This window comes from Calliopsis andreniformis, chromosome 7, assembly GCF_051401765.1.
Source record: "Calliopsis andreniformis isolate RMS-2024a chromosome 7, iyCalAndr_principal, whole genome shotgun sequence".
NCBI lineage: Eukaryota > Metazoa > Arthropoda > Insecta > Hymenoptera > Andrenidae > Calliopsis > Calliopsis andreniformis.
This window is the reverse complement of record NC_135068.1, coordinates 5439333-5465246: the sequence shown is the minus strand read 5'-3', so window position 1 is coordinate 5465246 and position 25914 is coordinate 5439333. Positions and strand designations below refer to the sequence as shown.

At 39.5% G+C, this 25914-nt stretch overlaps 1 protein-coding gene across 3 annotated transcripts in view; it reads left to right on the top strand.

Annotated features, from left to right (window-relative positions):
- Positions 1 to 25914, top strand: part of LOC143181713 (neurotrimin) — a 242852-nt gene that overhangs the window by 119749 nt on the left and 97189 nt on the right. Inside the window, exon 1 of one of the 3 annotated variants that reach the window (XM_076382261.1) lies at positions 3976 to 4107. The exons of 1 other annotated variant lie outside the window; for it this stretch is intronic. In XM_076382261.1, the coding sequence (XP_076238376.1) occupies positions 4029 to 4107 (79 nt within the window). In that variant the 5' untranslated portion in view covers positions 3976 to 4028. Of the gene's footprint in view, positions 1 to 3975; positions 4108 to 25914 lie in introns of those variants that run through there. One more of the 3 variants, XM_076382259.1, reaches the window with a different exon arrangement.

Below are 25914 nucleotides of genomic sequence, written 5' to 3'. Positions count from 1 at the left end.
AATTTGGGTAGACCTCTCGCGGCGCGTGATGAATAGACAATTGCTGTCCCGCAGGTGAGAACATAAAGAAGGCCTACAGCACCAAAGGGTGCCAGACCTGAAGAGGTGGTACTGAGTGTGGGAGGAAACGGCAGATCAAAAGGAAGGGAAAATCATAAGTCGAGACCATATCTGGACTATTATTAAGGGTGGTTCTAGGTCTAGGAATACTCGAATATTTTCTTCTTGCGCTTGCTTTCTTCGGAGCTAGTGTGGAAGTAAACTGAGAAATACTGAGTGCAAGTGAGACACGGACACCCGACAGGGGTAGCGAGGTCATTGGGACTCGTTATGGGCTACTTGGTCTGTCGTGTGTTTGTTTGTGCCACTTGGGGGTGCCAGTTCCAAAAATTGGCGGGGATAGAAACGGACCGTAAATCCGGGAGAATTCTGGACCGATACTCCAGCACTACTGTATCTATGAGACTACATATATGGGGCATCGGAACTGCATGCTGAAACCAAGGTAGAAGGATAGAGATATATGAGAAGTATATAGCTTTATCGTTTTTATGTCTGTTTGAGCGTAATGCGCATGCGTCAGAGATATGTCGAAAAGAAACAGGAAGATGTATATCTGTACTCTCATTTTGGCTTCATTGGCCTCTCATTGGAAGTACACTCAATGCTACATGTAGTCTTATACATATATGCCTGTCTCAAAGCAACCCGACTTTAGTAGGAGCTACAATCCGAGAGTTGAGCTCTGTTGGCTGGGTCCTCTAACTTGCGATGTTGTCACTTCTGTAGCTCGTGAATGGTGCTTCTCCCTCGCTATGCACGTCCTACTCATTGGGCTTTAACTAATTATCTACGAATACTTAGTCATGGGTTATCACAGGTCCTTGCTTATTCTCTATTTTTGTCTTGCGTCTGTTATCATTCCTTCTTAGCGAAAGTAATTAATTTAGCAGAGAATGCCTTGTAGATGAAGGAATCCGCTTTATCCAATCAGTGAGCTTGGCACACCCAGCGTTCAACTCTGGAAAATCGTACTGCAGTCCAAGGATCAGGGATAACCAGTGGAAGCTTAGCAAGAGTTAGAGATGACCAGTGGGAGCTAGTCCAGAATTAGGGATGACCAGTGCGACCTGGTCAAGTGTTAGGGATGATCAATGGGTCATGCAGGCGATTGTTTCTTCAGTCAGGTCACTGGAGACCCGCTAAAACGAGGGCGCATGGGTCACAATTGAAAACAAACTAACAAGACAATAAAACTCAAAATATATCGCTTCATAAAAAATCAAATATAACACTTCACACGAATGCAGCAATCACAAAAACATAAAAAAAGCAATTTTAAGCACCCAGACTAGCCAACTGGCAGCAACAATGGAATGCACAATGTCGTCCCGTAATTGCTGTCAATAACGCGCGACGAAGCATCCAGCGGTGTTGCGCATGAAGATGTCTAAACGCGAGTGGAAATCTCGTCGACTTCGTCTCGCCAATGAAAACAGGAAAGGTGAAAAAGAAACACGGCGAGGGGTTAAGCGTGGAAACAGCGCGAAGCTGAAGAATAGGGGAAGAGGGACACGAGGCAAAAGGGGCGGCAGACGCAGGGGAGTTAGAAACACGTTTCGCTTCCTGCCGTCACCTTGAAGCCATCTCTTACCGGTTTACGAGGACACCTTCGCGAAACTTTCGGTACACTCGCACTTAAAGTCATTCTTCGAAATAGTGCGATGTAGGTACTATAATGTCTGTTACGAATACTGTGCCGGCCGGTGGGTTGGGTTTATGACTCGCGCTACTTCGCATGCCACGCTCCTGAAAGACGTGAAACGCTTAAACTCTTCCTGGGAACCTTTTCCGGATGACTTCTACCCATCTCCTCCCCCCTCAGTGGAAGGGAACTCGCCAGTCAGAGTTTAAAGGCGAATTTTCCGTCGTCCCGAGGCAAACGGTCTCGTGACGGGATGCTGCACGCTTTTCGGGTTAATATCGATGGGAATTGTGACCCTGGCGGTGTCTGTGTATCGATTTTTCCTGGAAAATATGTATCCGTGTCGAAATTGGCTATCGGGAAAGTACCAAGGCGGAATCTGATTCAAATATTTGTAAAGAATCTGTTGTGGAGCATTGCGTATTGCAACTGAACGAACATTCGGGCGAAATTAAGGAAAATATGTGGATATGAGTTTTTTCAGTTTCGTGGAAATTGCATTGGGAAATTCAACGAGAACGCATGTACTTGACTGACAACTGGTGTAACATTAAAAAAATTTACTTGGAAAAAGTGAATTTAAAAACAGGTTTTAAAGCAGGTGCCTGCAAAGTACATTTTTAGAATAACAAAGTTTTATTCTTGGGGTTGATTCAATTGCAAAAATTCAAGTATAAATTATTTCGCTTATTTCTTAAAATTTTTTAGTAAAAATAGTAATACCTGAAAACTGTCCAGTAAATTATACAAAAAGTTGATACATTTAATCTTCATGTGTTGGTACTTATTGTTAGGTTAGCAATCTAAATATGTTTGGTTATTCTATTTTAGTGATTCTCCGTCGTACTAATAATATGCTTGGAAAATCTTTAGACATTCAGTTGCTCTCAAAACGTCTTTTTAATATTAATACGATTGTTAAATGGTTTATCGATTTCATACGTTCCCAATTTTATAAGTTATCAATGCTTTTGGAGGTATTCACATTTTACAATTTTTATGCTCTATTCTTTTTTTCTTTTTGTTCATAAATTATAGTTTTGAAACTGTCACAAAGGAACTATATATGAAATACAATAAAAATGAAAAAATCCCTTTTCGAGTATTCTATGGGTATTGCAACCTGCTTTTCGTTAAAGGGAACCGATGATTAGAAATATCGACTAATCGATCGATGTCCCATGGAAAAAGTTCCTATGCATAGTTCCCATGTACTTGCTCTGCAGATCTTAGGAGTTGGAACCTGGTATGGTATAGAATAAGAGAGGTTCATCATTCGCTCCTCCTGTCCTCACTTTCGTCACGTGATGTTGATAGATGTGACTGATTTAGCCAATGACAACAATGCATGTGTTCCATAGGTGCAACTAATCAAACCCGGATTCCATCCAAGTGCTAACTCTTAAATCTTGTAATTTAAAACACTTCTGATCAGAGAGGTACCAATATGACCAAGAAATTATCCAGACTCTTTTAAAGAGATGCATAACAGATAGTCCATCAGAGGCGCCAGTATCTATAAAAATACCTTAGCCAACAATGTATGAAGACTCTAATACAGAACAGTCAGTAACCTCCTTTGATAATTACAAAATCAGTCTACTTCAATATCGATAAATATCTCTCAAAATAGCACAAAAAATAATTCAAACCAACAATAATCCTTGGTGCATGGCCTAGGAGTACCTACAACTATCTACCTAATGCAACATCCACTTATAAAAGTAACTGTCTTGAAACCCGTCAAAAATAACTGCCCCTGACATTGCAAAGTCTCAGCATCCAACATTACCCAAAGAAGTAATCGACTGATCATTCACTATTCACTGACCCAAGGAAGTGGCGAACGGTTGTCAACGTAAATACCAGAGTATCATCAAAACAAACAGGTCGACATGCCGGGGTAGTCAAAGTTAGAGATCTCGAGCGTCTATCAGTCCTGAGGGAGACTTTCGTGGTTGGATTCTTTAGAGCAACGACGGAACCTATGTTCTATGTGTCTTTTTCACTATCCTGAGAACGTGTCTTTCGTATGAGGAAGGCGGGTCCTATGGTCCGCGATGGCGGAGGGCACGTGAACCCAAACGGGCGCATGCGAACCAACCCTAAAGCTCACGGCACTCGAGAAAGGATGCCTTTCCCTCTCTCTTTCTCTCTTCCTCACCGTCTCCCTCCATCCCACCGCCGCACCATCCCCTTTCTCACCCTCTCGGCTCAGTCTCGTCGCTGGCGAGCGGAGTAACCCCCTCGTGTGCCAGTCCGCACCGAGATTCCGGCGCGAATCGTCCTTCTTCGTCGCGGCGTCACGCCAAGTCCTAGATGGATGTCGCTGAACCGCGTCCCCGTGTCAGCGATTTACGTCGTCGCGCAGCTGCTCCTCGCCTGTCCAGCCTTCGTGGAAGGTCAGTGATGAGTCCGTCAGAACCTTCATTAATATCGAATGTACCTAATAAGTCCCAGCCTTGGGGTGTCGCGCAAGGATCGGCGAAGTGACATGTGGTCTTGTAGGGACCGTGGTGGGGGACGAATCTTCTGGGTCCTCCGCATGACTCAGTGGGGGGACGAGCCTCCTGGGCCTCCGTGTGACTGGGTGATTAAGTGGGGGCATCTCGTACGCGATTAGAGTCAGCGTCGCCCGACTGCACGCCAGGCCCACCCTTTTAGGTGCACACATCCAGAGACGTGGATCCGACAGCTGTTTCGCGACTGTAGACGCGTTCTATTTGCGCCAGTGCAACTGTGGATGTAAAGATGGGCGAAGTAGTAGATAACGAGTCGAAAGCGCTACGGCAAAGTTTCTTCAAAGTTTGCTCGCGGAAACATTCGAGCGCGCGTTTAGTGACATGACGTGACACAACACGACGCAACTGATTGAAAATACGGAGGACTGTGGGTGTGTAGGGTGACTTGGCTGGTGGTCGTGCGTCCGTGTGTTTTTCCGTCAACGACGCGTATAATGGTAACGCATTTGAAGGTATATTTAACATGGACCAACAGAAAGTGACATTTGATGGCGCGGCCGCGTCAACGAGCAAATTTGGGTAATTCATTTCGTCATTCAGGACGCTTATTTTTCGTTCGAGCTGGACGCTGAAACGTGAGGTCTAGAATGCGCTGAGGAATGTTTCTCGCGGCGCGAGTGTTGTAATGCGGGATTGCATTGTTCCTTGGTGAGGTGTTATAATAATGGGTTTGTTTATGGCATTTTTGTGTTGGTTACTATTTTTTACCTGTACTATTTTTACTTTTAGTATGTGAGCAATTTAGTTTCCTTTGTTTCGAGTTACGTACATGGCAGTTTCAGAATAGTTGCGAAGGATTCAAGGGTTAAACTTGTAAAGTGTCTATTGGCCTTTACTGAGAAGGAGTCCAACTGTAACGGAATAGTTTTCTGATTATTTTTGTGAGTATTGAATGGCTTTATATTTCTCAGTTATTTTTTTATGTTCATATAAGAAATTGCTTGTAAAATTCTATTTCTCATATCAACTAACTCTTTTAACGGAATTAACTTATAGAATCAGTAAAAATAATAGGAATAAGAAATCCATATGTAGAATTAAAGATAAATAAAAGTGGAATCTTGTTCCATTTTGGCTGAAGTAAATATAGAAGTGATCAATACTCATATATCTAATTCAAAATTAGTAATTTATAACTTTGCAGTTCAGTAATAATTAATAATCATGAAAAATTCAGATGAAAGTTTAAATAGGTGAATACTTAAGAATATCAAGAAATATTTAAAAATAGATAGATTTATATCCTCCTTATATATTTCTTCGCATATTAGGTTTTAAGTGGAACGGTATTCTAGAATTGAATTTTGTCGGAAAACAATCAGTTGATCTTCATTCCCAATCAAATTCTGAAACCTCGATAACCTAAAGTAGGTGTAGTAAGACAATTCTCTTCGAATTCACAGATAAAATTGAATTATCGATTGTTTCACCTACAGTCTCTCTCGAATTGCTAACTAAATTCTACTAGAAATTCCAAGGAAGTCTAGAAAAAATAGGAAACAAAATTTTATTATAGTAGATCTGAACATAGATAAAAGCAATTCACCACTGACAAATGGCATAAATTGTTTAAAATGTCAACAAAATTATAACACTATTTTAAATTGATTTATAATATCATAAAATACCAATAAACAAAAAGCTACAGACTTCTAAAATATAATTTCATATATTCCAAATTATTGAAAACTCATATCATGCATGCTGATTTTGGCACCAAATTATTTTCTCGAATTCTTAGCCTAATAACAAGTTCATTTTACCCCGTAAAATGTCAAATCGAGTTAAAAAATCTCGTTTCCCAAAGGAACGAACCCTTCACTTCCCAGTCAGAAGGTATAAAGAACCAATCAGACACAACTGCCACTGACGAAGAACAAACATTGGAGGCGTTAATTCGTTTAATCTATCGGATAACCATTACGTGCAAATGGTTTGGGAAATATCATCTGCTCGTTAAGAGAAGTTACTTAGTTTGCGTTTCGTATTATCTAATATCGGATTCTTGGTAAAGTTCATTGCGGCGCGTAGACACGTGCTAGATCCAAGGATACCTGGGACTCGGTCGGCCTCGATTTCCTTCATCTGTGCGCTATTATCCCCCGATATCGTCGTACATTATTTATCCAAGTCACCGTGAAACCGTCGAATTTTCGCAAAGGCGAGAAACCCTCCAACAGACCAGAAAACTTTCGCCCGTATCCAGTGGCTCCGCCGTCTGCCGACAATGAGGAAGGGGAGGCCAACCGTTCAGCTTTCCCACCGTCTCTTCGGCCCCTTTTTCCTGCTTCTTTCTACTTTATTCGGGGAACTTCCCCGCAGGCCGGAAATCTATTCGCCCCGGTTGCCAGAAAATCGCTGGCACCGTAACGATGCTCATTTAATTCAGGGCTAACAAACGCCCTCGACTATATCCCGTAAATGATGCCACTCTTATTTGTTTACTTATTCATCCGTGAGCAGACGTAACATCTTCGCCACGCCTAGAAATCTCGAGCGCCTTATTAAAGAGATTCTCTAATTCGGTTTACTTGGAAAACTTCATTGGTAGATCTGCATCCTCTAACTCAGATAAATTGGGTACTCTGGTGATTAAATATGATTGGAATAAGCACTTCTAGGTGAATGACTAGGTTTAGTCAAATGACTAGAACAGAAGGCTTGATTCAATCAGGTGGATTGCTGACTATTTGCCAGTTTATCGTCAGCGTTTATCACTGATATGATTACTTTAGATGCAAGTGGAGTATTAGATAGGAAGTAGAATAGTTTCTCAGGTATCAATACCTTTGGTAATGCTGCAGTTACCTAACCATTTTCTTCCCCAAGTACACACACGCCTATCTATCTAAGAATTCAATCAAGTTGCTATTTTTAATCAGGTACTGTATTATAGCTTTCCAATACCACAATTTACGTAAATCCTTTAAGTACATTTGTCGCCACCCTAACAAGACTTAGGATATCTATGTTTATTTTCATGCTCCTTACTAATTCCTTCAGCAAGTCAGTAAACAGCTTACAGCGACGTTTGCATCCAAATCCCTTGTTGATCAGGCCACTGTCAACTTAGACGATTTACAGTTCCGGTTGTGTGCTTAAGATCACTATCCCAACGAAAAGTGCATTATGGTACCATTAGATACATGGAATGCATCTTGATCCTACGTTACATAGAATTAGGCTGCCGTGATTGAGTTATCTGAATCGATGTTCAGCATTGTTCTTGGTAGGCTATTGTTCAGCCACTGTATGGCGCGGAACGGTCATTAATATACAACGGATCGCAAGACTACGTTGAACCCAGAAAATCAGGCATACAATCTCTTACTCGTAGGATATTGATTGATCTGCCACGTTGAAATAACTCGGGCTTTTTCCGTCTACAATAATGCTGACTTAACAATGCTCCCCTCTAAAATTTATGATTCCATCCCTAATGAACTCTGAGCGTAGACGATAATTTACTATTTCTGGCTTAGCCGCGGAGCTGTTCTCACAATTAGACTGTTCCATCTGGATATGTTTTAACAAAGTGACAACTGTCTCAAGGGGTATTCTAATTTGATTGGTCGAAGTTGTGGAACTACTATTTTGTTTCATGCACTTGTTGTAGGGAAACTTTGGAACACTTAGCATACAGAGAAGAGTTAGAAATTAAGCAGCCTTAATTGCTTCATTTTTTAAACATATTTTAGCGTGAAATTGCATGTAGCTGAATTAAAGAACAGTTGTAATTTAGATATAGTAAATTCTCGTTATGTGTTTATAGTTTGGGATTGGACAAGAACATGTATCGTTTGCAGGTTAGGACATTCTCACCTACCTTGAACTTGAGTGCATTTTTTACACCAGATACTGTTATACAGGGTGGTTGGAAAATCGTAGTACAACAGGCTAAGGAGTATTTCTATGCAAAAAAATAAGGAAAAAATGTGGTATACAATTTTTTCATCTAAAGCTTCGTTTTCGAGAAATTTGAATTTGAAGTTTGCTCAATTACGGAATACGATTTATTTATTGTATATTCTATTACTGGTTGTCTCTGTCTGTACTAGTATCTATAAACGTTGATAATGGGAGGATATTGTAAGAAATACTCAGATAGTTCGATGTCTGACGAAAGTTATAGTTTATCAGACTGCATGATAATTCATTTCGTTTCGTTTCTTGCAAATTATTAAGTTATGGCAAGGTATTCCAATAGAGAATATGTTGACTCTAATTTGATGACTCTAATTTGGTGTTACTTGCTTTGGGAGCTTATGCAGATAGCGCTTCTGCTGGGAGTAGATATTACGCAGAAAAACTTCCTACTCTTTGACATTCAGATAGGGAAGTCATGCAGAGAGTGGAACAAACGTCAGCTGAGACTGGCTCACTTTTATCGTGTCATGAAAATGGTGATCGCAGTTGACGATCACGAGATGTTAGCATTGTAAGTGCTGCCAACACTCATTGCAGGGTTTCTAGTTAAATTGGTCATCCTGTACAATTATTCCTAGAATTAACAGTGGTATTCCTAATACTTCAGATCAAAGATTCGATGTCAAGTAGGAATATCTTCAACTGTACCTTGTAAATCAAATCATAAGACTATTTATAAATACTTCATCTCTTTACATATGTACATAAGCTGATTTGTATAACAGGAGTGTCTTTAGCTGAATATAAAATATCACGATGGTTCAATGTATAATACAAAGCTCTCAAGGACGAAATACAGTATAACGAATAAGTCATTAAAGTACTTTGACGAATGTATCAGATTTTGTTTGCGTTTATTACACTCGAATGTTTCGAAGTTATATTTCACTTTACGTAAAAAGGGCTTTTTTCCATTCCCAATACGGTAACTAGGAGCTTTCAAAGGCACGAAACTCTTGCTTCTGCTTATACAGGAAGATCAATATCATGTATGAAATGAACATTGAACGGAGTGCACGTCAGAGATAAGTAGGTACCCAGAGCTCGATAAATCGTACGATCGAAATTTACTATTTTATATCAGAGATATGTTTTCGCTCTTCTGATGCAGAGTATGCATTGAAAGCTAAAAGTTTATCCGATGAATACGAAAAGAGAGATAAAAGGGACTTGAAAAACATCAATCCTTTTGTAGTACCCATTGACCTCTTGCTTTATTAATAAATTGTTTCAGAATCATTTCTTTTGATTACTCAACAACAACTCGTTCTAAACGATCATATTGCAAAATTCTAATTTGAAACAATTTTAACCGAACGTTTCCCAAAATAGCTCAGAACAATGTTAGTAAAGATAGAGTAATCAGTCCACATTATTAGAACCATTGTATGTTAGGAAAATGCTCAGTCCACTTGGTCGGAGTCTCAGTAGGTCATAATTTGAGATTTTCTGACTATAGAGTTCTATCTGTTCGAGTGTCACTATGGTAGGTAGTCTAGACAAGATCGATGAAACGGATTTCGAAATGATCATGGAATTTCGATTAAAGACCAAATGTTGAATAGGTCTGTTCTCCATCGACTTCAATAGGGTGCTCAGCTAGTGAGATTCAAAGAAAGATATGACAATTGATTTAGTGTCTTACCAGTCATTAAATGAGGCCTTACCTAGAGAAGAAAGGTATGGAAAGTTTTCTTAGTGATTTAGTAACAGGACATTCTTTGGTCTATTTGAATTTCCCTAGCTGTTTTGCCTATGGTTGAATATAGCCAGGATTGAAGGAATACTTGGTGTCAACTAAACTCAAAGGATCGCTTCTTAATAAACGAGGACTATCTTCAACAATATCCTATTTTATAATTCTTGGAGGCCTGGACTTTGCCTCGAGAAAGACTATCGCCAAATATTGCAGGTCACTTAGGCCTGAGAAATTCTCAGATCTATAGCACCTTTGCCTCTTCACAAAAGTGTAGAGTGAATGTTCGCTGCAAATGCAACAAATGCTTCTACAGATACAATTATTTCCAACAGAGCCCTAACCAGAGGCTAGTACCATAAATTCTGCTACAGAAAGTGTCTAACACTACCACTTTTGTAAATATTTTAAGATATACCTAAGCTATCTTGCATAAACATGTAATGAGTTTACTCTTTCGACCAACTTCCAGCGCTACAGTTTCAAGACTTTCTGTATATTCAACGAAATTAGAGATTGAACCTCGCAGCGCAAATTTCATTTCAAGGGAAAACAATGAAGTTTTCGTGTGCGTCTAACCAACACAAAACTGGCCGACAACGGGACTTCCATTTTATTCCCACAAGTGCTGTTTCGTGTTTATCTAATTTTACACCCCTATCTCTGTTGCCTCGGAGTTGCGTTGAACTGCTCCTGGCAGCAGTTGGTGGGCGCGCATAACGACCATGCCCGTCTTAAGACGTTAACTTCGCGCGAAGCTGGAACACCAACGCTGCTGCGCGACAGTTCGAAGAACGATGCCCTCTCGCGATCCACCTCGGAATAATTGAACGCCCGCTCGCCGGAAGTAAAAGGAAATGGGAGCATCATTGCGCGAGCTACTCTTTATTTCGGTTGCGCCGTGGACAAATGCAACGTATCGAACTTCCGTCCCGACTAATTTATGGCGATGGGATTAGGGGAGTAAAATAGGGAGGGAGAGAACGGAAAATGGCAATCCTGCAGTGCGGGTAACTACCACTAGTGCCGTCCCCCCTTCTTCAGCCGAATCCGACCAACGAGTTCAGACGCTTAAGAGGCGAACGTCTCTCCTGGCCATAGTGAAATATCACTGCTAAGAGAAAGAAACGAAGACCTTCGCCTGTCTCCTGCGAGGATTGACAAAAACAGGGGCAATAAAACTTGGCCGATGTCCCTGCGTACCTGGAAACCGAGGGGATACGTTCGAGCGATTACCTTTGCGGTAACGTGCCCATGTATGCTTCGAAATCTCTTTGGGCCACGTTGGTTTATTGAGTCGTTCGAACCTGTATGCTCCAAATCCCATGGTTATCAAGAGGGATGAATCGATGCTGTTATATTGGTTGGATTCTTAATTGCATGCCGATACTTTGGGGAATAAACCTAAAGAACAGAACGAGATTGGGATTACATATTAATTTGTAACGTCGAGAGTTGTTTTATAGCTAGCAAAGATTGGGTTATAGTCAGCTGAAGCATGTGATTTAGCGTATGTTGGATTATAGAGCAATTGACGTCAACCGTAGCTGAGAATAGAAACTTCAGTTAATTATTTGAATTGTCTCTCAAAAATAAACTAAATGTCCCTATATTTGGACGCTTAAGATATTAAATATCCAATAAGTGAATGACCTAAATATACATGTACCAGTAGTTAAATATACTATACTTTAAAACCATTTTATCTCTTTTATCAAGGTAAATGTCCTAGTAGATGACCATACCCCCATACAGAAGCACTAATTTTAATTTTACAATATTTATTTTAAGCTTGATTTCTCATATACCCAATAAAAAATATAAAATAGTAGTATCCTAAAATAATATATTCAGTTACTGAAATACGATTCAAGTATCAGGATATGCATTTTTCAATTGTCCACTTATTTGGACATTTGACACCGTAAGCGTTGGAACATTTATCTTACTGGGACATTTACCTTAGGTACATTAGAGTTTAAGCTTGAAATGAAATAAAATTAGTGTTTGTGTTCAAATACCGCGACATGGTCAGTTACTGGTACATGTATCTTACTTCGACTAAAATTGATCAAAATTATCTAGAATCCATCTAATATAGATATAGCTAGTCTAGCTTTAATCTAGGTTCAACTGAACTCAGTACTGTCACCTCTGCGCAAGGAAAGATCAACCAAAGAATCTAAAACAAAAATGCAGCTAGTATTAATTACACAGTCTTTGCCACGTGGAATATAATACAAATAATTGATTTAACTATGTAGATCACCTTATATTTTATGACTCCATGCCCACAATCGTCACTCTTTGAAATTTCGTTGAATGTTCAATCTGATGGGTTGAATTTTGCATGCGTTAATCGCATCTAAATCAATTAATTCCGATTTTTGCGTATCTAATTATAGAATCAAGCCCTGGGGCTGTTAACCATCGCGGTGAGCGAAACGAACTGTCTACCTGCTGTTTAATGTGTGTGAAACCATTAAAAATTCACAAGTTTCCCGCTGAAACTATTAGGCAGATCACGAGCGTGTCCCGAAATCCGCGTTTAATCGACACTGTGCTATCGGCTCACAATTCGAGTCTAATCGTTCGTAAATTGCGTATCGATCGGTTGTGATCGATACACCTATTATTCGCGGCACACAGGCTGGCAAGAGCTTTCTTCCTTTCCACGGAATTACGATTGGTGCGAGTTCTTGCGCACAATCGCGATCGTTGACCCTATCTGGCCTTCCGTTCGACGAACTTTGCGACCGACAACTCGATGAACAGTTAAAGGACGACTTCAGATCATGCCATCGACGATAATTGGAGATTAGCTAGCGACCTACCTACAGATTCGTTTGATGTGGTTACTTCAGTGGGATCGAACATCTCCGCTTCCTCTTTGCTACCGGTCATTTGATAAAATTTAGATTGCAAAAGATGTTCAGTTGCGCGTCCTGTCTTTCAACTGTTCCATGGAGGATGCGCAAAGACATTACTCTCTATCTTGAGTCCTCTAGGAGTTCTACTGACAACTCTAGTTTAACAGTTTCCTTGAGTGGTTCCTTAACGACATACGTCTAGATAGGTGAATACTAGGTAGATACCTAGTTTTGTATTATTCTATATGTATGCATTCGTATATAAGAATCCTACATGCATTACAGGAAACTTATGGAGACTTTTCTCGGGGTTATGATCCTTAATACCTAAATCTAGAGTCTAGAGTCTAGAGTCTAGAGTCTAGAGTCTAGAGTCCAAAGTCCAAAGTCCAGAATCCATAATTCAGTATCTAGAGTCTAGAGTCTAGGGACTAGAGAGTAGAGATCGAGCTTTGACTTTTTCTTTCAAGCTATAACAAGACATAAGTCTTTGTTTGGTTATTTCTGAATTGTGTTCAATCCCATGCAAATGGAGACCTCACACGTTAAGCAAGACAATATTGACCCATTTTATCTCCTAAAAGAATCAGTATTTTTCTCCTACTGTTAGGTCTAATTTCGAAAATCTTAGATAGTTGAAGAATTAGGACACTACACTACTTTTATCGTTTCTTCGATGATAACAGAGTACATGTTACAAATGGTACTGCAACAGTGTGAGAGGTGGTTAGGTATCGACGCAGATGCATTTGTGAAACCCTGCCACGGAGATTTGTGATGGATAACTTGTTGCATGAATTACAGAGGCGTGACCACAAGGTAGTAGAGCATGCGGATGATTTGCTGCTGATGATTGAGGATGTGAGGTGCAGCAGAATAGAGGGAATGGGTTCTGAGTGTACGGTGAGTGTTGGTGTTGAAATGTGGAACTTGAGATGAGTGGAAGGAAGACTGTAGCACTATCCCTAAAGTATACTGCATCTGAGAAGGGAAAGGAAAATATAACAGGAATGGGGAAAAATTTCGCATGTGCAAAAAAGGTACATATTTTAGTATCTGAATATAAGATAGTATCATAATATGTATTAAAAGAGCTTGATTAAACTGTAAAACGAAATTCTTTGATATAGAAGCTTCGTAATAGATTCTTTCTTTCGAGATACATAGGTCCAAAAGGTCGACTGTGGCTAATTCCCAGCATTCCAGCATGCTGTTGCTATCATTCCCCTACAATTAATCCTACCATCTGAACCCACTATTCTACTGCTGTAAATCGTGCTACTGGTTAAGAGTGATGGACACTTTGAGGGATGTGCTGTGGTTAAGCATAGTTTGGGCATTGGTCTGAATAGGCTGAGAGAGATCTGTAAACGTCGTAACTGTATTGAACAGACAACCCAAGCTTATATCACTCTAATACCTATCTTGTAGTCTGTGTGGAGACACTTTGTATGGTCTTGTTGATTAAACGGGATTGAACTTCGATCTCTCATGTCCAATGGTTCGTGGTCCTAAAGCCGTTGTAGTAGGTGCGTAAGCACATGAATCTCATTTAGATGAAATGTATCTGTTCAAGCATTAATTGACAGATATCAGTCAACCTATTCTACAGTTCAGCAATACTTGAGAGGTATTGTATGTACATGTATCTACATGAGAATAATGGATACAAGTTACAGAAACTTCGATAGTAAATATTTCTCTCATGTTTTCCTTTTGTCTCACAATATAAGGGTCAATCAGCTTTGTATAAAGCAATACGTAATAATAATCAATTACAAGTAATAGAAGTTATAATGTAACTTCTAATACCACAAGTAACACTGCAGTGATGCAAACTATTGTTATCCTATATAAAACGAGAATTTCATTCATGAAGAATTTTGTCGTGCATTTAATGAAGGGAGGATGATATTATTCGCCATTAACTGGTTCATTCCACTGAAGCTTTCGTCAAGTACCATCGTCATGAGTAGGAAGGCATTTTAGAATTAAAATTGAACAAAAAGTAACCCGTTTGTACCTAGAGGCACTGGATCTCGTCTGCCGACGAGGATAATGCCACAATGCATCCAGTACATTGAACTACTTAAGCAAAGCCGTGTAATAGTGTTAAAAAAAAGGCGATCTATTCTTAACTTATCAATTTTTAACCTCTTGCAGAAGATCTATGAAATTGATACCCAAAGTAAACATAGAAAGCACATGAATCATAAACTCTTGAAGGAGAAATATTCGCTAATGAAGTGTCTTCTCTTTCTCCACGAGGGTCTCATTGTCCTCACGGTGCCGATGCTCCTGTAAACGGATGCACTCCGTAGACAGTTCTATACTATGGTAGAATAGAAGGAAGTGAGCAAGGGGAATTGTTAATGGCCGCAGGAATTCGATCCCCTTCCTATAATGCCAGAAACCTTTATCGGATTTATGCTAATGTTTCAAAAGGTTTAACGGGAGTCTCACCGATTCGGTTTAAGAGGATCAACAGTGGCAACGTTTAACTTCCATTTCACATCAGTGCTGTCACTTTTCAGTTGTATTATTATCGCCTTGCTTCTTACTCTGAGCTAGAGTTTGTTAATCTGTTTGTAACAAAATCTATCTATCTAAGTTCATCATAAGATCTGTTAATGCTAATAGCAAAGAAATAAGGACGTTTCACGTGTTAATCTACAGGTGGCCCAAAATATCGATTTAGGCATTGAAATAGCATTAAATTGATTCAACACCTACTGGGTCAGACAGATATACAATATCATCTTCAAAGAAGATCACGTTTGTTCAGTGCTTGAGAGTTCGATACCTATTGCTCATTGCTGTAGGAACCCATTCCATCTCGCTGGGACAAACTACAAATAAGATGACAGGAATATCGACGGTTTCCTCTAGAGGTACGCAAACGATCTTTGTCAGAGATTTACAAACGATTTTCGATGGAGGCAATACTATATTCAGTGTAACACCTCAGTGTTTTTTCATCACGAACACCTAATTAATCTCATCCTACTCCCCACAAAAAGTATTCCTCTAATTACACCGTGGCCAATCACGATAGATTCAAGGCTGAAAAGACAGAGTGGTGAAAATAGATTCGTACAATGCGACACGGCGCAACGAGCGTTGTCATCCTTCTCTAAAATATCGCGACCGCACAACGCTATTACATCCGCCGCGGTGTTCCGGGAACTGTGGTAGGGGTTCGGTAGTCGGTGCCAGATTGCGCTAATTAATGCTAATTGCTCGACTCTAATAAACAACTGCATGAAGAAACATGTTCGCTGCCTAATGGGAAGTGGCCAAAGAAGAAAGTGTCTAATATAGAGAGTTGAAGAGACAGGATGAGTCCTGGGATGGGAAAAAGAGGTACAGAGAGGAATATCACGTGTGCCAGCATGCCATCAGGTGTAGAAATGCATGCACGCTACAGTGTACGCTAAAATATTCATCGATTTTGGTTGCGGCAATTACGTTCCGCAAAACGAAGCTGTCCTTGTGTGTATCCCTGGCCACGCTGGAAATTTATCTGTACGAACGAGTGCGCCACGGTGCACGTACTCTGTAGGGAGCCGCGCTTCGTTTGTTACCGTTCCCGCGGAAGCGTTGGCATCGAAAAAAGAGCCGCGGAAGAGCTGTAGACGACCGTTTTGGTGCTCGGATATGGAAAATATGGAAATTCGCGGCACGAAAGGATATCGCAGACCGTGGACATAAAACGAGCGTTGGGTACTAATGTGTGAGAAGGAGAGTACTGATAAGGAGGCAATTATCGCGTTTATGAGGGGCTGAGAAATTGTTTGCAGTTATTTTTAGTTGTTTTACACGAAGCTGAGAAGGAATCGTCTTATTCTATAATTGTTTCATACCTAGAATGTGATAGTTCTTAGATATTGTTATCAGCGTTATAGGACTCAGTGAGTCTTGCCATTTAATAACTTGTCAGATAATGCATTGAGGAATAGAGGGATAAAAAGTGTATTCCACCTTTTTTGGATCTGTACGTACACCCTTGTCCAAAAGTATTAGGACACTTACTGAACTTCCACTCAATGAACTTTCACTTTATAAGGAATTGTCAACACTGTAGCTTACTTTTGATCAAATTCCATTGTGAATATATATTTAATGTGAAGCATAATAGAGCAGTTAATTGATAATTATTAATTGTTGAGAAGACTTCTAAAATTAGCATAAAATATATCTGACTTGGGACTTATTCTACTTGTTCCTCTCTATTTGACTTGGGATTTATTCCATTGAGTCTGCTTTGCCCTGCTTGGGACATATTCTACTTATTTCTCTGTGCCTGACTTGGGACTTATTTTACTGACTTTCTCTGTATCTGTGAGCAATTCGTTACTGATTTTTAAACTTTTTCCAAATTTTTAAGAAACAATTATATTATTCCTTTACTGTAATCTTGCAATGTCTTCTGTCTTGCTAAAATCTTTGGTTTCATTGGTCCAATTTGTATCTTAGATACAGTCATCTTGGGTAGTGCAAAAAGACTAAGAACCTTATTTGGTTAGCAAAAATACAATCACGGAATGCAGTTATATAGATATAATCAGAATCAGGCTGAGATATAATTACTTTTAGTTACTACTCAGCTGATCTAAACAATATGGCTGCCTTAGACAGCGAGGCTAGTAAATCAAATCTATAACCCAGCATTTAAAGAACAAGTTCATATGACGTGAAAAATCTCTTTAACAGAAGAACTATAGCTAGCAAGGATGACCACATTATACACATTTCATTCCTGGATTAGAGAGGAGGCCTAGAGCCCTTTGGCCTGGAAGACTATAGCCGCAAGCTTCACAATTTATGGAGTCTCACTTCTTCATACACTAAAATAAATTTCTGCAACTAGTTAAGAGAAAAATTACTTTCGATTTATTAATGGCTTTATAAAAAAATACTTAAAAAGTAGGGAATATTTTAGTATAGTATCCATCTCTCCCCCACATCTCTATTGCATAGACCCAGGTCTCACATAACCTTAATCCCTCATTGCATTTCACGTTTGCAAGGATCACAATATCCTCTCATTATTCCGTGATCAATAGTTGTAACTATCAACCTGTTTCCACGTTAAGGCGATAATCCGCTGGACACTCTAATTGAACTTGATGAACATAATGTCCTTTCACGCCATTCTTCCTTCTACACTAATTTAGTCCCACAATGCTCGCCATTATTTACTGCACACGTAGCGTTGACAATAGGTTTTACAATATTGGATATCGTTGTCGTATAGCAAAACCATTTAAATAGGCCAAATTATTTCGGACAATGTGATTGCCCGTCAACATTTACAGGTTCGTTTCAGCGTGCACATACGTTCGCGGCGCGTTATTTGTCAAAGAATAACGGATCGCCACGGCGGCGAATGATTTATGCAGAAGGACATCATTCATCTCCACACGTTGCGCGAAATCAATTCGTTCGGTTATTGTTGTGTACTAGTCTGGCGTGTGCAGCTACATTAATTATCGATACTGATTGGCAACAAGATGCTGGCAAGCGTTCATCCACGCTTGTTCGATGATCTTCTGGACCCAGGCAATAATGACAGGAGTTTATCTCTTCCTCTTTACCGCGAAAGTGGAATTGGGAACTCGAACCGCGGCAACGAGAAGGAGAAATGGATAAATGAGGTGCTCTTTCAATAAGAATGTAATTCAACTGCTCCGAGCTGCTCGTTAGAGCAGCGCAGTTTATGATTCACGCGGACCAGAAAAATCTCGTCCTGGGCACGTGCTTTGCGACTTTTAAATGAACGACATAAATACTTCCAGATGGAGTTTCTTCTTTTAAATAAAATATTTTAACGAGTTGCTGCGTTTCAAATATTTTCAACTCTTCTCTTTACTCTGTTCAGTTTTGGCGCCTGTTTAATTCGATACGTGAACACAGAGTATTTCCAAAAATCTGGAACGTTTCCCTGGTTTATTATTAACATCAAATTGATTGTATAGTTCACGTGCACACTGTGTATCAGTGTAAAGCGTTTAATTTATGTATTGCACTGTATTTTCCAATTAGTATCCTTGAATGTTTAAGGGATGCAGGGGTTCTCAAGTTCAAGGTTAGTTTCTCGGAAACAATAAATGAAAGAAAAGGAGATAATGTTTATTCGATACTTTATTCGCGTGGGTAAAAGCTGGAAAATGTGATACTCCATGTCTGCGCTCGGCAATTTACTCTGCAAACGTTCCCCGAATGCGTTTACATTTATTGTGAATACATGATGGTGAATCTAAAATTCAAATAGCGAAAATCAGCGTGAGTTACGGCATTCCATTTTCACATTTCAGTTACGCACAACTTAATCAAGACGAACGGCATATTCGATCGAGGAGTGATCGTACTTTAAACAGAATATGTAGAGGCTTCAAGTTTTACAGGTTTTGTTCTACTTAGGGGTGCTGCTCATGGAAAAGAAGTTTGAATACTGCTATAGTCATCATTCGTAAAAATGAGATAATTAATAGAGTAGCAGATAATTGTTAACTATTATGTCACTTTATGATTTATTACTGAAATATTCATTTTCAATTCTCTAACTAGACTTATGTTCTTGTCCTCGAAAACAAAATTAAACCTGGTAGAAATAGGACCAAAATAATATTTCATTTTCTAATAAAGTTTTAATATTAGCATATTGCATCAGATTATTTTCAAGTAGGTATATCAAATCTGTTCGTAATTTATAGACACGGGTAAGACTAGCTGACGTATTCAATAATCAAACTAATTTTCATGATCCATTGTATAATTTAAACAATATTATCAAAAAAATAATTCCAAAGTGTTTTGGATCCAAAGGAAAAATATAATTCCAAAAAGAATTATTTTACGTATTCAACAGTGAAAACTATTTCTTCATAATATTTTCCCAATTCTGAGGGTTGCAAGATCCATGAAATTGACCTGCTAATTATTTTGGCCATTATAAGCTCTACATTTTTAGAAACCGTTATTATGCTTATACAATGAATATCAAGATTTCAAATGGATATCGTGAATACGATATTCTAAAGGGAAATTTCAAATCTTGTGCAACCTGTGCAGGGTTGTGCATGTGCGTGTTAACAGGGAAGTTCCCGCGATTCTACCTATTCTAATGTAATGGCTATTGTATACTTGTGGGCGTTCGTAACGGTGCCACAGTTTGCGGGATGAGAACACTCTCCCTCTCCCTCTCTGCCTACTCACCTTTTTCCATCGTCGACCGAGTTACATAACGCAAGCGTCCAGGGGGAATAATTTCCCCTAGCCTCAGCTATAAGTTGCTGCCTCATATATGAAAAAAGTTAGAACCAATTATAACAGAAATATTTCACAAGCGGCGATTTACGATGCAGTAAAAGCGCCGCGAGTAAAAAATAGGACGCCTTCGTGGCCATTCGAAAATTCAATAATAACATCGATGAGGGGCTATAGCTACATTGTTTATTCATAAACAATTGGTTTATCTGTATAAGCACGAGAAAGTTAAGATAGTTTAGTGGATAGAGTTAGAGTTTAATGGTAGTTATTTGGTACGCTTAAGTATGTAGAAGAGGTTATGTTGGAAAAATTATCTATATATACAAAAGTCCCATAAATTACAACACGAATCGTGAAATACAGAATTGTTACTAAAATTATCGATACTAAACAAGAAATTTATCATACAACCTCAAATATTACATTTTCGAAATTTGCAGACATAATATTCCAGATCAAACGCAGTTTAATGATTTAATATTATACATATCTAAATAACTCTATCAAGTGATGCAGCAATTTGTCGATGGCATTTCAATGTTTTCTACAAAATTCACAGAATCCGAAATGTTTGAGGTTAATGAGGTAGCAGACGTCAATGAACTGCATAAGTAATACCTAGCAAATAAGGGCTCATTACTTCTGCTTTACACAGATCAATCATACTGTGCGAATTCAAACGGAACGTTGAAAGCTCCTCTAATCAAATAGGGGATCCTCTAAGTCGATCCCCACCGCTGATACATGTGTTAGCATGAACAAGTGGAACCTTCAGCCATGATTTAAATCTTCGTAATTTAAATATATTCCTTTTGGAGACTATTTTGAACTCCATAGGTTAAAATATGTTTCCTAATGAGTTTCACATTTTTACATTAAAATAAGCATGACTACACATTCAATAAGAGTAGTAGTTATTCCTTTGAGGTTATATTTAGCAGCGACATCTTGTAATCTCTTTGTTGTTCATGTTCTCGCATTGTCTTCGCTAAAAAGTTATTCAGTATACTACCATCGAATCATATTAATTAGAATTTTCTAAGAAAATGTATTAAATGATTCTTGATTAAGCTAGGGTATTCCTCTACGTAAGTCTTTACTACTTCACCAATACAAAATGGCGGTTAGTAGTCAGAAACTATTCTAACCTTAAAGTTTAGAGTTTAGAGGAAAGAAAGATATATCCAAAACATCTTTTTATTCGGACCTACGTTTCTGGAATAATTTGGGCAAGATCAGTTCTACCAACTTATTCAAACTAAAGTCGCCATGTTTTCATTTATTGAAAGAAAGCTGAAATCGTCAATAAACCTCCATATTGATCCCGCGCAAATTTTCCTCAACAAAAAGAATTGCAAATGCTCCCTCTACATCTCTTTTCCTCTAAGATCACAACAACCAGTTTAACAGAGTTAACCCTTGCAAATGTTTTACCAGAACAGAATTCTGTAAAAGATCTAACTTTCCACCTATTATATGTTACGATACATTTCGTTTGTCTGAACGATTCCCACGTTCCTATATCTTACAGGAGCAACTCTTCCACGTATGCACGTACGTGAATGATGCTTTTTGACGTGGCCGACTGTCTGCCGACGTAATTCGAGACGGTGGCTTGTGTTTAGTGCCGCTCATGTGGAGAACCATTCAAGCCTAGGGCTCGGTGCACTTAACAATTTACCAGAGCTTTACAAACGCCGTAGCAGCGCGAATCGCGTTTTTGAATGAAGGCGGCCGATTGGGCGAGGGAAACGTATAGCGCGTTAGTAGTAACGGGTCGTTATTTCGTGGGAATAAAAAGTGCAGGAAATCAAGAAAATAAAGTGCTTGTCGGCACATGCTCTCCCTTCTATAGGCGGACACTAAAAAAGCTTTCGAGACATAAACGCGCCGTCCCGCCGGGATTTAGCCGCAGATCCTATACGAAGTAGCAGGGTTTTAGAATGAATGCCGTTGTCGTTGCTTCTCCCTCAGGAATTTTTGTTCCACGGATCAACGTGTTTTACGACGTCGTACGTAGACGTATCGAAGGGTCTTCCGCTGAACGAAGGACGCGATACTATGCGCCCTCAGAATGCGCCCGTTTTCTGAATTTTATCGCGTCTCATCTTCCTGAGGCGTCATTGCCCTTGCTGGGAAAGATCAGTCGAATAGTGGACATTCTTTTATTTACTTGGTGAACGCTGGGGCATGTAAGATAATTGTAAGATACAAAGGAAGTTTCATAGGGTAGAGGTCTATGCTATGCTATATGTAAGGTCATTGATAGGATTATTGTCAGGGCTACTATCAACGCCTGGATAGACAATGTATTGATCTGTGTTTGCGCTGAATATTACCTGTTCCTCTGCTTGGCTTAGTGAGATGAGTGTACAGTGAGTACGTGCTAAGTGTAATTAATATGGTACATTTGGTGAAGCTTTTGAGCGGGAAGCGTAAATAGAGGAGTACAATGTAGCAGGGGGAGTAGCATAGCGTAAATCTATGATAGTATTGGTACTAGACAATGTAAGAGGTTTGGATGATACAGTGTTCAAATATATCAAGAGTTAGTGCAGCATTCGAAAAGAGCAGGACTCGACAAAGCTTTGAAGATATCTGCTTTAAGAGAATATCTAATTTGGAGAATATGTGCATTAACAGAACAAAAAGACTTTTCACTAGTGACTATGCTAATTTGTAGTAAACTGTACTATCTTTTCAGAAAATTTCAAATGTAATCTATTTTCAAGCAACGAGGGATAGACAATTACTTTCAAAATAGATCTAAAAGAACGTGATGCGATTTTCCGTCGTTTCGTTTCAGTTTTATCGTGTTATTGTTACGGTTGAAAATTCAGCGAGCGTTAACCTTCTTCTCTGCTGTGTTGTAAAAATAGGTACAGAACAAGTGGAACCAGTCAAACCAGTCAAATTGAGTCTACAAGAGGGACACAATGCAATTGCCTGGTATGTTGCTCTTACCGAAACTCCAGCGTTTCCTTTTTACACGAAATTACTATCTTTTCAGCTCAAAGTTCGCTATGTACCAACCTTTCCTTGCTGCTTCATAAAAATCGATAAAGGTCAGTCGAACTGGTCAAAGTAAATTCAATGGAAAAAGGAAATTCTGCTTTGCAAGTTGAATTTTGTTAAATTGCCTTGTTTTCAATTCCCAGCGTAAGCTTTTCCATTACCTTGTTGTACAAGTTCAACAAAAATACTTTTGCCAATTAAAATGCGTCTGCTCTCACAGAGGGAAGCTCAAGTTAGTGGTATTGCAGGAATTTGTCTCCTTAAATCATTCTCAATGCAAGTTCTAGGAAACGTCTTCGAAGCATAACTTGCGGAGATAAGGTGGATGCACACTCCGTTTACGAAAGCAAGAGATATTACATTCAATACTGAACGGCAAACTAGATTATTTGTATTGCGACCTGTAGTACAACCGACAAATAGCTGTACTCCAACCAAACGGGGATAGCGATATTAAAATATTGTTCAGAACAGTTCTTTAATTAACCTTTAATGTTAGCCAAACGAAACTTCTAGCGTCCAAGCTACTACTTTGGATTGTTATAGTTCAATAAGAGAGTACTTTTTTAGTATTATGGTGGCATACCCCCCAAAACTCTTCACTCAATCCTCTAAAAGGACTTTCTCCTACACAGAACTTTCCAAAAAGTCATCACAACCATTCTTTTCTACAAATATAATCTTTGACTTGACCTGACTCTCCCTGCGTCTAAAGCAGGATCTGTTGAATAGACTTGCTGATGAGCTCACTAGCAGACCTAGGATGACACACTCTCTTCCTTTTTTATCACTTCCCTCTCTTTGTCTATTTCCAGATCACACCTAAGGATTTTAGTAAATGCAGATGTTCCCTGCGTTGCCCAGCGGCGATAACTGCAATCAATTGAACAGATGCATTATAGCTAGGTTGAATGTCTTTTGTTAGTGTTGGTAGTGCTTTGAGAATCTAGAGCATCCCGTTAAAAGATTACCGTCTGCTTCGCTTCGAATGCACTTGTTAAAAAGGAAGTACACGATAACTGTTTATTGCTTCACCAAGTCAAAGCTTGAGGTTTCCACGACTTAGGTTCCTGTTGTTTATGGCTTTTGTGTCTAGACTACATTCTGTAGCAAGTGGATCAAAATGTTAACAGTAGTAGTTTCGTGCTACTTCACATATATATGTTAATATTAACTCTTTACTGATCTAAATTCATTCACACATATACATAATCAATCATTCTTCCTTACAAATGTATATACCTCTGATCTGACTTAATTATCCCTGCGTTTAAAATCAGGATTACCAGAGGAATCCTCTTGTGCCCATTTGGAAGGAGTGGAAAAAGGGAGTACAGTGAGTCGGCGTGGCTTGTTCCGTTCCTTTCGTCCCCTCATACTGTTTTCTCCAGCAACCCTGCTTAAGATAGAGTCTGGCAGAAAGCTTTATTGATGAAGCAGGCCCAGAACGAAATACTCTTCCCGTCTCTCTCTTCACCTTCGGTAGCTCCTGCAGCATCATCACTCACTTTCATCAACCGTTACAGTTCAAAATTTAAAGTAGACTTGCAAAAGAAAAATGTTCCCTAGATTGGTTGAGCATAACATTTCTAGAGAAAACTTGGAACAAGACATGTCCATCTCAAATACTACACAACACAATTAATAAATCTGCCACTATATAGATTTTACTACAAGGACATTATCAGTTATGTCTTTAAACCTCAATAACTGGAGATGTCATTTAATGAGTAGGAAAACCTATTTTGCTTAGAACTAGCAAATATTGATTTCCTTATGTGAATTGATAATTGATTTGCAAATTTTAGATAGATCGAGATATAGGTGGTAGACTATGTACATACAATAGGCACAAGCTTAGTAGTTTGCAACTAAAATAAGATCGATATTCCAGTATGTGACTTCAAAGTATCATGGCGTTATAGAGGGTTAAACAATTCTTAATAAACAGAATATAACACACCACGAACTTCCATCGACGTTCTCAACACAGCAACACCACCAACACATTATCTAAAGACGTTACATCCAATTCCATCCAGGTTCAAAGAGGAAAATCACTGAGCTCAAAGAAGAAATGTCATGCACAAGCAATAGCAGGAGCTCGAATCCAGCTTAAACGCTGTTCTAGAAAATAAATGCTAATATCGTGCGACTTTGATCAGCAAGAGCGTGAAATTCCAGAAAAGAACGATTCAATTACGTCTGCCTCGTCAACTATTTCTATACACACACGTACACACACAGAGAAGCTAGAAAGAGAGGGGGAAGCGTTTGAATTCGCCATCGTGATAAGTGCGCTCTCTCCGGCAACCTGTAACATTCCCCCGAGGTCGTCCGGAGGCGACGAGCTCTGAACTCAGGGATTCGACTTAGAAGGGTAAACCGAGCGCGACGAATATACACGGGCCCGAGTGCCGGCAGCGACGCTCCACTTCGTAATTCTTCGTCTACGATTGCAAGCTTTGCGACTACGCTACACCGACGAATCATTGTGAAACAGAAAACAGAGGTTGCAACCGACGGCGCAGGGAGGTAGACAGAGTGAAGCACAGGGATCGCTGAAGATCAAACGGCTGATACAGAGGACAGTGAAGCCGTAGTCTGGGGAAGGGTGTAGCGTTCGTTTCGGAAAGGTGGGGAAATTCGGAGGCGGAAGGACCACTGGCATTAATCCAGAATAGGTAAGGGGCAGAGCGTAGTGGGGACCTGGCAAGGGAAAGCGTCGACTGAATAGCGAGAGGACAGATGAACGAAATGGAACAGGGGAAAGGAAGGATAATGCGGCCGCGATAAAACTAAGCCGGCTAACACCACAGATAAAAAGACCCCGGTCGGATGCTTGGCAGTGTCACCAAATTGCTCGAATATTTTTGCACCCCTCTGCCAGCGAGCGAACGAAGGATA